The sequence below is a fragment of the Platichthys flesus genome, chromosome 13 (genome assembly GCF_949316205.1).
Source record: "Platichthys flesus chromosome 13, fPlaFle2.1, whole genome shotgun sequence".
In the NCBI taxonomy this organism is placed as follows: Eukaryota; Metazoa; Chordata; class Actinopteri; order Pleuronectiformes; family Pleuronectidae; genus Platichthys; species Platichthys flesus.
The window spans coordinates 1,592,171-1,607,436 of NC_084957.1; the positions used below are offsets into that span (position 1 = coordinate 1,592,171).

The 15,266-nt window shown below is 46.7% G+C and overlaps 1 protein-coding gene across 1 annotated transcript; it reads right to left on the minus strand.

The window, feature by feature from the left end:
- Positions 1–1,201: 1,201 nt before the first annotated feature.
- epsti1 (epithelial stromal interaction 1) lies at positions 1,202–14,630 on the minus strand. The gene is made up of 10 exons (XM_062403029.1): positions 14,400–14,630; positions 13,166–13,224; positions 12,979–13,062; positions 12,804–12,877; positions 12,570–12,653; positions 10,370–10,443; positions 9,252–9,336; positions 5,153–5,202; positions 4,626–4,810; positions 1,202–2,436 (listed from the first exon to the last, which is right to left on the minus strand). Exons 1-10 carry the CDS (start codon positions 14,546–14,548, stop codon positions 2,291–2,293), a joined length of 990 nt encoding a protein of 329 aa, XP_062259013.1. The 5' UTR covers positions 14,549–14,630; the 3' UTR covers positions 1,202–2,290.
- Positions 14,631–15,266: the final 636 nt, after the last annotated feature.

A 15,266-nucleotide genomic window follows, 5' to 3' on the forward strand; every position in this document is an offset into this window, starting at 1 on the left:
AGAACAATAATATAAACAAACCAAACAACTTCATTAACTTTTTAATCTAAAATAGCTCTTTACAGACGTGTGCACTGTGTCAGGGAACCAGTTTTCAACCTTCAACCTGCCCGACCCGGCAGCTCTCAGACCAGTTCGGGGCTTTTTCCCAGAAGCAGGTTGACCGAGTTATGTGGTGAAGTAACACGAGTTCAGCCCATGTGAAGCATTCGAGGGGATTTCATGCTTTGGTCCAGATAACTGAGTAAAACCTGCTTCCTGGAACCGACTGCTCTCAGAGCAGTTTCCATCGATGAGGCCGAGCAGCCCTGTAAGAGATCCTCTCGCCCGAGGACAGGTCCAGTGAGGACACGTCCCGTGAGGACACGTCCCGTGAGGACACGTCCTGTGATTCCCACGCCAGCGTCTCGTTGTGTGTTTGTGAAATAGGCGACGGCGGCACGTCCCCACCTCTCAGTGCACCGCTGCCCACACTCATGAAAACACAACCAGGTCAGGTCGGGGTTTTCCTGTTTACTGTGTAGTCACGCACACAAAAGGTGAAAAACACACATTCTTACACAAACCCTGCAGATTAAGGCCTAATCTCAACATTTACTCTCAGCTAATCTTCCTTTTGATTTAGTTTAAGCAATACAATTAAATCTATTCCTCCCAAATCTATTCTTCCACAAACCGCGGCATGATATGACAACATCACATTATCACATTAGAGGTTTTTAAAATGAGTTTGACTGTGGCCACAATGTAATCTGATGTGATGTGGGATTAAGTCCTTTACAAACACAATATAGCAATTGTAGAATGTTTTATCCAAGGAAGGAGCCGGAGCCAGGCGGGGGTTAGCTTAGCATAAACACTGGAAGCAGGGGGAAACTATTAGCTTAGCTCTCTGCAAACTTCAAAAATATCTTTACCAGTAACTGCATCTAATAAATGAAGCCATGAGGGTAAGAACAGATTAATGTTGGTATTTCCAGGTCAAACTCGTAGCTCCTCGGTCTCTCTGAGGGAAAAGTGGGTTCACAAATCTTTCCTTTAATTTTTGAATGTCACGTTTTTCCCTAAAGGCTGTTGATGAGGAAATTACTTTAATGCTTAAATTTACACATCTGTGTTCTTCTGTATAATTTCTCCAGTCAATTCCTCTGGAGTGTCCTGGAAAGAAATCTTTAAAAACCTCAAAAAACCGAGACAAAGGTGCTGCACACAATCCAAAGTTTATTCAAAGAAAATCACAATTAACACGTAGGAGACGTTTTATTATCTAAAGTCCTCGCGTGTGCAGAGCCGAGTTCAGACGCTCTGGATGACATCAGCCCTGCATCGCTCCCTGAATGACTTCATGCTACAGAAGAAAAGGGGATTTTGTCGGTCCCCCGTGTGGAGAGCACCACCCTTTGTTCTCTGCTGCCTCGTCAGGTGATAACATCTCTGCTGCTCCACTCAGCCCAGTTACAAAGCTGCCATTTTTAGCTCTGACCGCAGCTCTGTGTTCCACCTGGAAACCCCACCCGGCTTTTATCAGCGCACCAGAGCGACTGAAACAGCAGGATTTCACAGACGGGTGTTTCGTGGACGTCCTCCGAGGCTTTTTACGACTCGATCTACATCCTCACCGAGACGTTTCCGTTTGGAAACTCATGAACTCAGCTGAGGAGACGTCCGGCGTCCACACGACATCAGAGTACGGAGACGCCGCTGGACCCGGTTCAGCCTGAAAACCCGTTGGCTGTGTTTGAGTCTGAAGGAGCTGAAACTGAGACACAACCTGGGAGATCGTTTTATTTTGAAAAGGTCGTCGTGTGCAGCCTTAACTGACTCTAATCTCTCAAGGTAAAATCTTATTTGACTCTGTGCCGGTCCTGAGAAGCTGGAGACGCTTCACATGTGACTCTGATTATAAAACAAACAAAAGACATCATGTGTTTGGGTCGAGCATTTTTCCATCTGCACACACTGATTTAATTAAGAGCCCAAAATATGATCTGAAGCTGATGAGTCACGGCGATGACCTTCAACTAAACTGGTGCAAACGCTCGTGGGCTCCATGTCAGGGCCGCGTCCCAACATGAGTCACTGGAGCAGACAGATACAACCACTCCGTGATTAATAGCATAATCAAGAACACATTACAGGACGCTCCTCTGTAGGCACACGTCCTCCATCCATCACCCGTTTCTACATTCCCTCTAACGTCACAACGCTGATTACACATTTTATTTACGTGCAACTCCCGAACCACCAAACCCAGTATGAATAGAGTCGTCCCATTGGAGGAGAATGGAACTCAAGACAAGGTGCAGACGAGCATCGTGACGGCCGACTCGAAGTCGCCGTGGCACTGGTGGAGGATGTCAGTCAGGAATTCTTTGGTGTAGTTTGGAAACATGTTCTCCAGCTTCAGCAGGTCCCAGTCGTAGTCTGGATACTGGTCTGGAAAACAAACAGGAAACAAAGCCCCTGTTTTAGAGCTCTGCCATGACTTTGCAATAAATATGACATTCTCTTCCTTTTTAAACTGATGATCAAAATCTCACAAAAGCTCAGTTCTCTTGGTGAAAATGTACGTTTGGATAAATGAACATTTCCCCCCCCCCCCACGTTTCCCCCATCAGAGCACAAACAAGAAACCTAAAGATGAGAAGTTAATAAAGATTGTGGTTTCATCAAAGTGTTTTCATGACCTCCAGCTACTTCTTTTTTGAGAAAGGTTTTACACCCAACAGGAAGTCGGACAGTTTCAAGTTAATGGTCCTTTTTGCTGATTCACAGCCACAGACTGATCTGAGAGCAGTGATCAGGATCTAGAGACGTTCACAATGAAAGGTCATTAAACAATTAAAGGTTTTCGTTGAGGGGCGTGTCCGTAGTGTCGCCTCATAAGGAAACAGGAAGTTCTTATACTTTGAAACTTCACGAGTCCCATCCTGACTCCTGACTATCTGCAGCAGCTGGACACAGGGAACGTTCTGGACCTTCATGATGTGCAGGTCTGATCATCGTCCACTTACAGCTTTAATGCTTCATCGTTCCCACAAGGACTCTGCTGCAGGACGGTTTGTCGTCATAGCACGGTGCACTTTCCTGTGAACTTTGTACAAGTTGTGCAAATAACACAAATTGTGCCGTCACCAGAGGATTAGAGGGAAATCCTCGAAACGCCCTGTCCTCAGCTCTTTGGATGAAAATGCACTAAAAGACGAGAAGGAGAAAAGTGGAAGTCTGCAGTCGTTCACCGCCCGGGATCAGACTCCCTGTCGTCCTCCCTCGTGGTTCACCCGGGTTCACCTCCGTGCACAGAGAGTCCGAGCCGGGCTGTCAGCCGAGCGGACAGGAGATTGGCTCGGACAGGTAATGACAGAACAGGAAGGACCTGATCTACAGACTGGGGCCTGCAGCCCAGCGTGGAGCCAGAGGGTTGTGGGATCCCGACCAGCCGAGCTCAGCCCACAGCGGCCGAGCCAGGACCGGAGTCTCAGGAGTATTTAAGGTCTGACCCTGCTCTGGTGAAATCTGGTGTTCCAGGGCAGTTATTTGATAATGAAAGGCTTCAGGAGAAGTAGGACAAAGGACGTCTCAGAAACTGAACTTCACGCAGGGAATGAAACAACTTTTTGGAATCTGACTCTTTCCTCTTCGACTACTAGTGTTTACTTTTCTTCCACCATTAAAGGAGAAGTGCTGTTTCCTCAGTGCTTCTTTCCTCTGCTGCTCTATCGGTTTCCTGAGAACGAGACGTCTGAGGAGAAGGAAGTATCTCTCCAACAGAGAAACACTGAAGCTCCTCAAACACCTCGTGAGTCGTCCAGTCGCTGCTGCTGCATCAACAGAAACAAGCCACCAGGTAAACAAAAGAGGGTTTCTGACTTTCACTCCTTTGTGTCCCTGTGAACTGGATCTTCTACAGTGAAAGTGATTGTTGGTCGCAGCCCTCCAGGGATTAATTGAAACCTCCTGGTCTGTTGCACAGAACAATGTCTGAGACGAGGGAGGAGTTTCTGAACGTGCACTCACATGCAGCCGCAGGAGAAGCTTCCACTCAGGAGGTCATGACGCTCTGTGTTTGTGTTTTCCCTCTCGCCTGGTGCATGGCAGGTATTCGTAGGTGCCTGGCAGCGGGTCAGGTATCTCACTCGGTGTCGGTGCAGGCCCGTTACATAAGAGGCCACGGTTTGTCAGTCCCAGCTACAGACTCAGAGTCTGTCAGTCGTTTCCTGGGTTCATCGCTGCTGCTGCTGAACTTTCCTCTTTGACCCTCAGGCCACATCGTGAAGCCGAGCTCTGCCTCGTCTTTACAAACTCACACTTCACTGTTTGATTTGTGCTCAGTGCAAAGGAAATGACTTCCTTACTCACGCTGACATTTCCCACAAACTGCAAGCAGCAGCAGGATTTAAACGCCGGCAGCTACAGTGTCACCTCGCACCACACACAACTTCCTGCCTGCACGTAAAGCTTTTGATTTAACACAGACTAAACAACACAATCACAGAGTTGTGAGAAAGGACGAGGCGGGCAGCTCTGTCATGTCTGATTTAAGTTCGGTTAACCAGCGCTTAGACGCACCAAACAGAAAACGGCGTGAGAAACAGGAGAGAGGGCGTTTCACGTTGTGGGCTCACCAGCTTCCTGTGTCCAGCTCTGGTCTGGATCTGGTTTCAGGTGAGCGGGGGGGGCTTGTTGTCCGGTCGGGTGTGTTAGATCGTTAGAGGCCGACCCGCGCCACTCGGCCCCCGGGACACCCCCCCTCTCTCCCTCGCTCCCGACGCCTCGACCCTGGAGATCGTCCAGAAAGGCCGAGTTCACCCTGTCAAAATAAAATGAATAAAAAGAAACAAGGTTCACATAAAAGGAGCTAACGTGGAACTTTAGAACCCGACGTGCTGACAGGCTGCACATGATCGTGAGCAGGATGTTTGAGAACATTCTAAACTTCTATATCCACCACGCCTGTTAAGTGCTCACAGACCTGAATGTTGACTTATTTTAGTTTTATTCCAACAGGATGAACAAAACAAACGATTAATCTCATTGGCTGGAGTTTACAGCTCCCACGTTTCAACGTTTCCATCAAACAGAGTCTCAGTTTCACGTTTGATGCTGAGCTGGAAACAGAACCTGATTTAATATTAAATATCAAAGTTCCTACCTCTTGTGTTCCAGGTGCACGTCTCTCCCACTTTTCACCGCAGCCTCACTCTGACAAAAACAGAACAGGAATCAAACCCACGGTAGAAAAGAAAGGACGTCTAGAATCTTATCAGTATAAACTTTACAGGTCATTATCAGGAGCAGTGTAAATACATAACTGAGAAGCTGTGAGAGCAGCTCTCGGTTTAATGGAGCCGGTCGTCTCTCTGCTCTTTGATGTGTATATTAAATATTAACTGACTTTTATCTGTCAATGAGCCGTGCATTAGTTTCACTGTTCTCATAATCGCTCTGTGTTTTACATGTGATGTTACGTACAGTATAACACAAATTGTGTGACAAGCTGCATTAATTGTGAAGATTAGTTTGTTTGAATCGTTGACTCCTCAGTCACGGAACAATAATGATTTATTTATATTGCTCACTGTGTGTTGAGCTTCCTGTAAAGACGCGCCCGGCACAAAGCGGTCATCTCCGACCCAAACTAAGAAGAACACCTGTTAACCTGTTGTGTTAGTATTTAACATTGTTGGTGCATGAGTTTGTGTCGCGCACGTAAACAAACTGTTCCTCTGGTCTGCAGTGAGCCGACAGAGGAGAGGACTTCAAGCGTATGAATAATCAACCTGATTCAAAAAAGACTTGATTCATCAGGTTGTTTGTCAGGATTCACACGACCTGTTTAAATGAGTAACACCGAACGTAAACAACCTCTGGACTTTGTGATGTGTTAAATTCCAACGTGAAGCTGGAGCGTGGAATTCAGAAAACAAGCATCAGGAGCACGAAGGACAAACAACAGAGCATCTGAGCAGGGAAGTGGAAAATATGATTTTCTCTCTTCCTGTATACAAGTTTGATTAGGTGAAAATAAGCATTTTAATATTTTACAGATCAGCCTGTAGTCACTCGATGAAAATGTTATTTTTTTTTCTCCTTTTCAGAATAAAGGCACTCTCCTGCACCTTCACCTCCACCAGCCTCCATCCTCAGACTGTGGTCCTGCCCTGAGAGAGCTCAACGGTCGGGAAGTGGTTATTTAAGATGGAAGAAGAGGAAGAAGGAACAAATACAACATCTGTACTGCTCCCATCAAAGCTTTAAGTCTCCCACTCACTCACACAAACACACACACACACACACACAGACACACACCACACACGCCCACAAATGGAGGAAATGAAGGAGAGATCAATCTCTCTCATGGAGCCACTGCTGGAAGAACAACAGATCCCAGGGTCCTGCTCTCCACCACATCAAGAAGTTTGACTTCTGCTGCTCTGTGGCCGCAAGCTTTCATCTCCTGATCTGTGACGTGTATCTGAGAGGAGAGGAGGAGGAGAGGAGGAGCAGAGGAGGAGGAGAAGAGGAGGATGAGGAGTGGAGGAAGAGAAGAGGAGAGGAGAGGAGAGGAGGAGGTGAAGAGGAAGAGAGGAGCAGGAGGAGAGGAGGAGGAGAGGAGAGGAGAGAAGAGGAGAGGAGGAGGAGAGGGAGAGAGAAGGAGGAGAGGAGGAGGAGAGGAGGAGCAGAGGAGGAGGAGAGGAGGAGAGAGGAGGAGGATGAGGAGAGAAGGAGCAGAGGAGGAGGAGAGGAGGAGAGACGAGAGGAGGAAGAGGAGGAGGATGAGGAGAGGAGGAAGAGGAGAGGAGAGGAGAGGAGGAGGTGAAGAGGAGAGGAGAGGAGGAGGAAGAGGAGGAGTAGAGACGAGAGGGGGAGAGGAGGAGAGGAGGAGGAGAGGAGAAGAGGAGGAGAGAAGAGGAGAAGAGGAGAGGAGGAGAGGAGAAGAGGAGGAGGGGAGGAGAGGAGAAGAGGAGGAGAGGAGGAGAGGAGGAGAGGAGAAGAGGAGGAGAGGAGGAGAGGAGAGGAGACAGAGGAGAGGAGGAGGAGGAGAGAGGAGGAGAGAGGAGAGGAGATGGAGAGGAGGAGGAGAGGTGGAGGGGAGAGGAGAGAAGAGGAGAGGAGGAGAGGAAGAGGAGAGGAGAGAAGAGGAGAGGAGGAGGAGAGGGAGAGAGAAGGAGGAGAGGAGGAGGAGACAGAGGAGAGGAGACAGAGGAGAGGAGGAGGAGAGGAGGAGGAGACAGAGGAGAGGAGACAGAGGAGAGGAGACAGAGGAGAGGAGACAGAGGAGAGGAGGAGGAGAGGAGGAGGAGACAGAGGAGAGGAGGAGGAGAGGAGGAGGAGACAGAGGAGAGGAGACAGAGGAGAGGAGACAGAGGAGAGGAGACAGAGAGAGGATGAGGAGACAGAGGAGAGGAGGAGGAGAGGAGGAGGAGACAGAGGAGAGGAGACAGAGGAGAGGATGAGGAGACAGAGGAGAGGAGACAGAAGAGAGGAGACAGAGGAGAGGAGACAGAGGAGAGGAGACAGAGGAGAGGATGAGGAGAGGAGGAGAGGAGACAAAAGGAGACGAGAGGAGATGAGAAGAGAAGAAGAAGGAGAGGAGATAAGAGAAGACGAGAGGAAAGGACGAAAAAAAGAGATGAAGCAGGAGAGAAGAAAAGGGGGGAAAGAAGCATAGGAGACAAGAGGAGAGGAAGCATGAGAGGAGATAAATGAGGCGAGATGAAACAAGACAGAACAGGAAAAGGAATTAAAGGAAAGGAAAAGAAAACATGAGACGAAAACAAGGGGAGACGAGTGAGGCCACTCTGGAGACGAGGAGATGAGACGAGGCGAGACGACGTGAAACGAAAAGGCGGCAGCGAGGGAGAGGACAGTCATTCATTTAGTGTGTGTGTGTGTCTGTCTGTAACCCATTCATTTAGTGTGTGTGTGTGTGTGTCTGTGTGTGTGTGTCTGTCTGTAACCCATTCATTTAGTGTGTGTGTGTGTGTGTCTGTGTGTGTGTGTGTGTCCCTCCATAAAACAGAGACTTCTTTATTACTGTAACTGTTTTCTCTTTCTTCCTGCACCACAGCTTGACCCTCGCTCTCTCTCTGTCTCCCCCCCCCCCCCCCACACTCCACTCTCCTGCTGAAAGATTTACATCAGGTCCATGTGAGAAAGAGAGAGAGAGAGAGTGAGGGCGAGAGAGAGAAGAAACGCACAACAATGAGAAAAGCCCCCGAAAGGAAACGTTTCCTCTGTCGGCCGGGGGGAGCTGCGTGTGCACTTTCACCAGCGCTGTCAGTCACCACGCACTGTGCCAGCAGCAGGACGTGATGAAGACCTGATGAAGACGTGATGAAGACCTGATGAAGACCTGATGAAGACCTGATGAAGGCGTGCACGCTCTCTGCTGCTGCACCACTGACAGGTCGGGGAGCAGCACAGACACCATTAGCACCGAGTCGCCGACAGAAGCTGTCAACGCTCTCTAATAAATGTTTTCTCAGCTAAAGATAGACGAGCCCTCTTCCCAGTGAAGAGCTGTCTGTCTCCCAGTTGATCAGGAGGAAGGTGATTTACAAACAGGGTCAGTGGACAGTGGAGTCATGTGACCCAGGAGCTTGGGCGTCCTCCAGGTACTTTTACTGGTAAAGGGTGTTCCACTGGGCTGCGTCCTCGGCCGTGCTGTGTCTCAGAGTGAACTCTGGGAAGTCCCTTGAACTCTGCGAGCCGTCCACTCGCTCCCTCCCAGGAAAGACAAACAGACGGAGAGGAAGAGCGGCTGAGAAAAGAGAAGAAGGAGGCAGAGAAAACAAAGGAGAGCGGGAGACAGACGCATTAAGAGGCAGGGGAGAGGGAAACGCAGAGGTCCACTCCTCTGTGTGTTTGTACTTCCTCTCCCTCCACTGTGAGCCGCCCCCCCGCCCTCGGCTCTGACCAGGGGACGAGGGGGGGGGGGGGTCGAGCTCCTTGCCCCACCCGGGGACCCTAGTCAATAGCAGCACGGCCCTGCATGATGAAAACTCCTCACCCGAGGGTATTTACTCAGAACACAGACGTGTCGGTGTGAAGAGCCACAGAGCTCCGACCACACAGCCACAGATATGAGGCTCGGCATCGAACCCTGGGAACAGTGTGTGTGCACGTGACGTGTCTACATGCAACGCACAGGGCGCAGCGTGTACAAGCAAAACATGTGAGAGCACATACAAGTGCACACAGACACACACAGACACACACAGACAGATATCATGCGGTTGCCGGCTCACCGTGGATGACGTGTGTGTGGCACCACCGGATGCCGGTGGATCCCGGGGTCCCCGTTCAAACCTCTGCAGAAACCTGTCCGTCCTCCTGCAGGAGACACACACAGGCACATTTCAGACATAATGACGGGGGGGGGGGGGTTCATTCACTCCACAGACACTCCGCGGACCCACAAGGTCGACCCAGTTTGTTTGTCCCTCGCTGACACCGCTCTCCCGGCTCCCCAGCGTGTCCCACTCCATCTCCTTTGTCCCGTCTCTAAATGTCTTCATTGTTTTCCTCAGGTTCACAAATTCTTGGGCTGTCTCCTTCTCGTGTTTATCTTGACGGGAAGCCAGGGATGCTACTTGACAAACATTTTCCCCCGGAGCCAGTCGCGCATAATAAAACACTGTTGGAGAATCTGGCATCGATAACTTGTGTAGACAGAAGTTAAAGGCGTTTTTCCACTGATTTGCACGTGAGAGTGAGTTGTGTAACGTTTCCTCTTTAGGAGTCGGGACTGAAGAGAGAAGTGAAATGTCTCCACTTTGACTTTCCAACAAAGTCTGTGTCAGAAGCAAAGATGCCTAATACAGTTTTTAATAAACTTTTGAAACACCCAACTTTCTTCCTTTTTCCATTACCTAATGTGGCGGAGGAGGTAGAGTGGGTTGTCCACTAACCAGAGGGTTGTATGTTTGATCCCAGTCTCACCCCATTCCACATGCTGAAGTGTCTTTGGGCAAGACACTCCACCCCCGGTCCCTGGCATTGTGCAGCAGCGTATGAAGGATGTGTGATTGAGAAAGTGCAGCAGAGTAGGAACGTATGAATCAAGCCTGGAGCAGTGCGGTACAAATATTAAACTATATAAAACTATTCACCATTAACAAACCAGTTAGACTGTTAAACTAAAGGTGAACTGGTTCATGTCACTGGTTGATAAACCCGGCTGGATGAAGTGATAATCACAGGTCGGCCGAGGAGCAGCTTCCTGTGCAAAGCACCAGCGGTGGTGTCACCTGATGCTGCGTCTGTGACTAAGATCCATTGCAGAGCAACAGAGAACAACACAAAAACAACACAATACCACAAAGTGACAGTGATGAGGCCCAGGTGAACCTGATCCCGGTCTGACCTGACGTGATCCTGCTGGAGCTGCTCCCTCCTCCTCTGCTCCTCCTGTCGCTCCTTCTCCTCATGGCGCTCGGCCTGCAAACGCATCACAGCACAGAACACGGGACACGTCACATGCAGCCATCACGCGTGTGCTGCTCCTCCCAACATGCAACATTCATCACGCGTGTCCTGGGAATAATAACGTTTAAAAGTCCACTACTTCACACACATTCATGCTCGTGCACGTCTGATGTGAAAGAACACGACTTATGATAACATGAGCTGAAGTGTATGAGCGTGTGAACAATTCCCACTTCAATAATTATATAATAACCATCTATTAATAAATTATAACAGTCAAACACATACAGACCTGTTCTAATCATCCTCTTTTCCTTTTGTACTGTTCAACATGTTGTTCACTAAATCATCTCCATTCCTCTGTCACTTCAGATATTTGATGAAAACATCTTTATATCTGAATCTAATTTTCATGATGAAGAAGTTTATGTTTCAGTGTTTATGGTTTAAACGTCTCTCTGTAGTGAGTCTATAGACGTGTAGTTGGATCACGTGTAGTTGGATCACGTGTAGTTGGATCACATGTAGTTGGATCACGTCTATAGACATGACCGACTGTCCGCTCCACATGCATCTGTCTACTCGCTGGATCACAGGACATTCCATTGGCTTCACAGAGGTCGTGGTGCAACAGGAGAGAGTCAACCGCTCTGGTCCTCGGCATCAATCACCCCCCCACATTAACAGTAGCAGCCCATTAACCGCTATTAGAGGACAAGCATGGTGGTGGGGGGGTGGGGGGGGGGGGACATGTCTGAGAGCGAAGTGAAGAGCTGAGTTTGGAACCTCAGGAGAACATGAAGCAGGTCGTCACTGTGGTGGGACAGACGCTTGTCTCTACTGACATCTAGAGGACAAACGTGATTCTGTTTGAGGGAATCATGTATTGTTTCTTTGTTTCATGGAGTTTTGTGTTGTTTTGTTTTGTTGCCACTTGCATTGTGCACCTGTTCTTTAACATGAACCAGACTTTGTGTGTTCCTCATGTACGGTGGCCCTGAGGTTCAAAACACAGCAGCATTGACCTGTGAAGGAAAAGGTCTGTGGCTGCGGTCGCACATTCAACAGGAAGGACATCCTGACAAAGAGTTGTCACTTCATGCACAGTCATGGAGTTCATGTGGCACGGTGGAACAGTGGCCTGCCCCCTCTCAGAAGAAGGTTTCCGGTTCGAATCCTACCACGTGAGCCAATGTTTCTCTGTTAGCTTGTGTTTTCTCCCACAGGGAAAAACAAGCAGATTGAGTTCAGGACCCACAGAACCAGTGAGAATTAGCTCCAGCTCACTTTAGATAACAGATGCATGGATCGAGTTCTGGCGGCACGGTGGTCCAGTGGCCGGCCTTCTGGGTTTGAACCTGACGGCTCACTGGGCCTTGTTGTGTGGAGTTTGAATGTATATTATTAGATTATAAACATTATCAGAGTAGTTATTGATTTTAGTCACTACTGAGTCAAATGCAAAATATTGAGACTTTAATTTCTATTTCGTTACCCATTATTTAGCGCGATGCCTTTTCTGACCTCATTGTCTTTGTGCAAACCTTTAACAGTTTCCCAGAATGCACTGCAGCCTCAGTGAGCGGTGCAACTCTTACTCTGTTTCCAGCGCCTCAGCCCTCGGGCCTGAGCGCTGCATTCCTGACGAGGGACTCTGGGCTTCGTCAGAAATCACTTTGGGAAACACAGGAAACTGACAGAAGCTGACAGAACAGGAAGACGCTCGAGGGGCGGCGGCCTAACCGAGCAGATTATCACCTCATCTCAGAGTGAGTCTATATGGAAATATGATTAGTGGGTGATTTTTATACAAGGGTTGAATTCTTTATTTTCATAGATGATAATGATCTTCATGAAACACTGCGTTTCTTTCACTCACATGAGGTCACTGTGACCTTTGACCTTGGACCTCCAGAGAAATGTCACACCTTGTAAATTCAGATTTCTGAATATGGGCTATAACCAAATTGAATTTAATTGATTGATTAACTTTTAAATTCTAATCTGGTCGTCCTAAAGTTCCCTTTGGGTGACATTGACCTTTGACCTCCAAACTCTAATCAGTTCATCTTTGAGTACAAGTCAACTTTCTCTTCAAATTTGAAGAAATTATAAAAATTAAGTTTTTTTTTTCTCACCTTCTTCCTCGCATCATCTTTCATCTTCTGTAGCTCCTCCTCCTCTTCTTGTCTCCTCCTCCTTTCCATCTCTTCCTGTTTCACCTGGAAACAACAACTTGTGTTAAAGTGACGACCTGACAACCTTCCCCCTCAGTTCTTGTTTCAGTGTACTCTATGTTTGTAATATTCTGGATTCATGGAAAATATGTATGCTTGATATATATATTTAAATGTATATAAATCTGATCGTACCCTCTTCTCCACTTTGGAGCGAAGTAGCGCCTCCTGCTGCCTCTGTCGGACCTCATCCAGTGTTGCCCTTCCACCTTTAGGAACAAACAGCAGGTCAGACCACATCAGGGTAAATATGATGCTCTGCTTGTGGTTGGATGCTCGTGTTGCTCGTTGTGTGAATCTGATCTTTTACCGAGCGTCGCTGGCACCTCGGACACATAAGAAACTCTGTGAGCCTCCCTCATCCTCTGAAACGTCTCTTCTCCTCTTTGAGCCACTGAAACAACAAAAAGCTTCATGACCTGAACAAAAGGATCAGAATGATAATGATAATGATCATGATGATAATGATAATCCAGGAGGGGGAGAGTCAGCCCTACCCGTTTCCATCTCGCTCCGCCGGGTTAGATTAGGTGGGATCATGGTGAATCCACTTGAGCTGAGACACACAGAGATTATTAGTGATTAAGAGCGTTTAGCTGATCTGTCAATCATCTTTTTGTTTCAATTAACTAGTCACGTACTAAAAGTTACTCACTCACTTTAAAGAACACATCTGTTTGAACAAGAAATGACCTAAATGGGCATTTTACTGGATCAGGAACTGGCTCCTCTGTTTCACATGGGGCCCCATTTTTGTGTATGTTTAAGTGATTTTTTAAATTTATAAGTATCAACATGAAGTATTTTTACTTTACTCAAGCCTTTTTAATTTACGATCCCACCGGAGCTCAGAGGGAAACATCCAGAGTTTCATGATTAACATGAAAATAACATATGATCAGTTTAAATGGTGCTGTGAGTTGAAATAGCCACCAGGTGTAAATCTGCATGACTGAACTTCACATTAAAATTCTTTCACGTTACATCACATGTAAACTGACAAAAAGGAATCCTTTGATTAATGAATCCTCTGAAATGTTCTTTTATATGTTTGAAATAAATGTGTTTTATTATTTAATATTCTAAGTATTCATTAAAAATCTTGTTTTTGATTAACACAAATCATTATTTTCCTTTCTTACTTTATGAACAAATATAAATGTTGTATATCTACATCACTTTGACACACATGGGTCAAAATGACAAACAGTGTGAATTCACTACAGAATATCTCATATTCATTTCACACATCTGATGCATGTAAGTCTTATTTTACAAACCACTACTAGTGAGAAATAGAAACCGACAGCTGGAGTATTCAATGCTCCATAGATAATATGATGCTGCGTTCAGGTGACATCTGACTCGTGTGATTCAGTTCAATTCAAACCGCAGCAGGAGAGAGAGAGGAGTTCATGGATAGACATGTGACTATCAACCTGTTTATTACTTAAGTGTTTTTCTAAGGGATTTATTTTGGGTTAAACCTCTGAAGACGTCAAGGAGACAAACTTCTAGAATTTACTGGAACCCGTGAAGGCAGCATTTCTCTTTCGAAACGCAGGAAACGAAAGTGAAAGTGAAGAAGAAGAAAAACCACAGAAATCTGTGCGAAATGTCAAATAGAAACAGAACAGTTATAGAATCAAAATATATGATTCAAAACCATCTAAAGCTGTTTCTGTAGCAAACCTCCTGATATTGTTGATTGGATAAAAAGAGCTCACTCACTATTGAGGCTGTCTGTCTGCTGCCGGAGGACCAGCTGCGTTCATCTGTGCGTTTCCAGATGTTTGGCTGTTTGCAGATGTTTCTTCTTCTCTCTCGGTCAGACGGTTGTTTCTGGAGTTCAGCTGAGGAGGACGAGGAGGATCCATCATGAAGACACTGTCAGTCCAGCAGCTGGTTCAGTCTTTGACTCATGACACATACATATTTTGCCACTGCAGCCAATAACAGATCAACGCAGCAGCGCCACCTGCTGGAGTAAAACCGTGGGAGCAGTTTCGTCACGATGGAAATTAAAGGAACAGTCACACAAATATAAAGATAAACCTTAATTTCCTGTAACTATACATGAAATATTAACCATGAAACTCACGTCACCTGTTATATTTATTGTTTTCCCATATTGCAAACTCAAAGCAGGTTGTTTTTGTTGTTGTTTCTGTAGTGGTTGTTGTTGTTGTTGTCATCTGTTGTCATCTCGCTCTGAACTCTCAGGGTTTCAGACTCAGTGTCTCAGGTGAACTGTGAAATTATCTCATGTAAAAACTCTACTTTGGCTTTTAATATTTATATTTGTGTGTTCAAATGATCTTGTGCTCATCATTGAGTCAAGATGTTTTTAGAACATTTTATTTTATTATTTATGTTATAATAATCAATATCCCATCACATGGGATAGATCCTGGTCTCTTTTCAAATACCAGAACTCACAGTTTTTTACATGACTTAAAATAAAAGGTTTTTTGTACTTTCAGCTCCAGGAAAATAAAAGAAGCAGTTTCCACTTAAAACACATTTACAAGTAGCACAGGCTAAGTGTGTTTTTATTGTACAGATTCAAATCGTCTTTGTGTTATTGCCTCCGTCCTC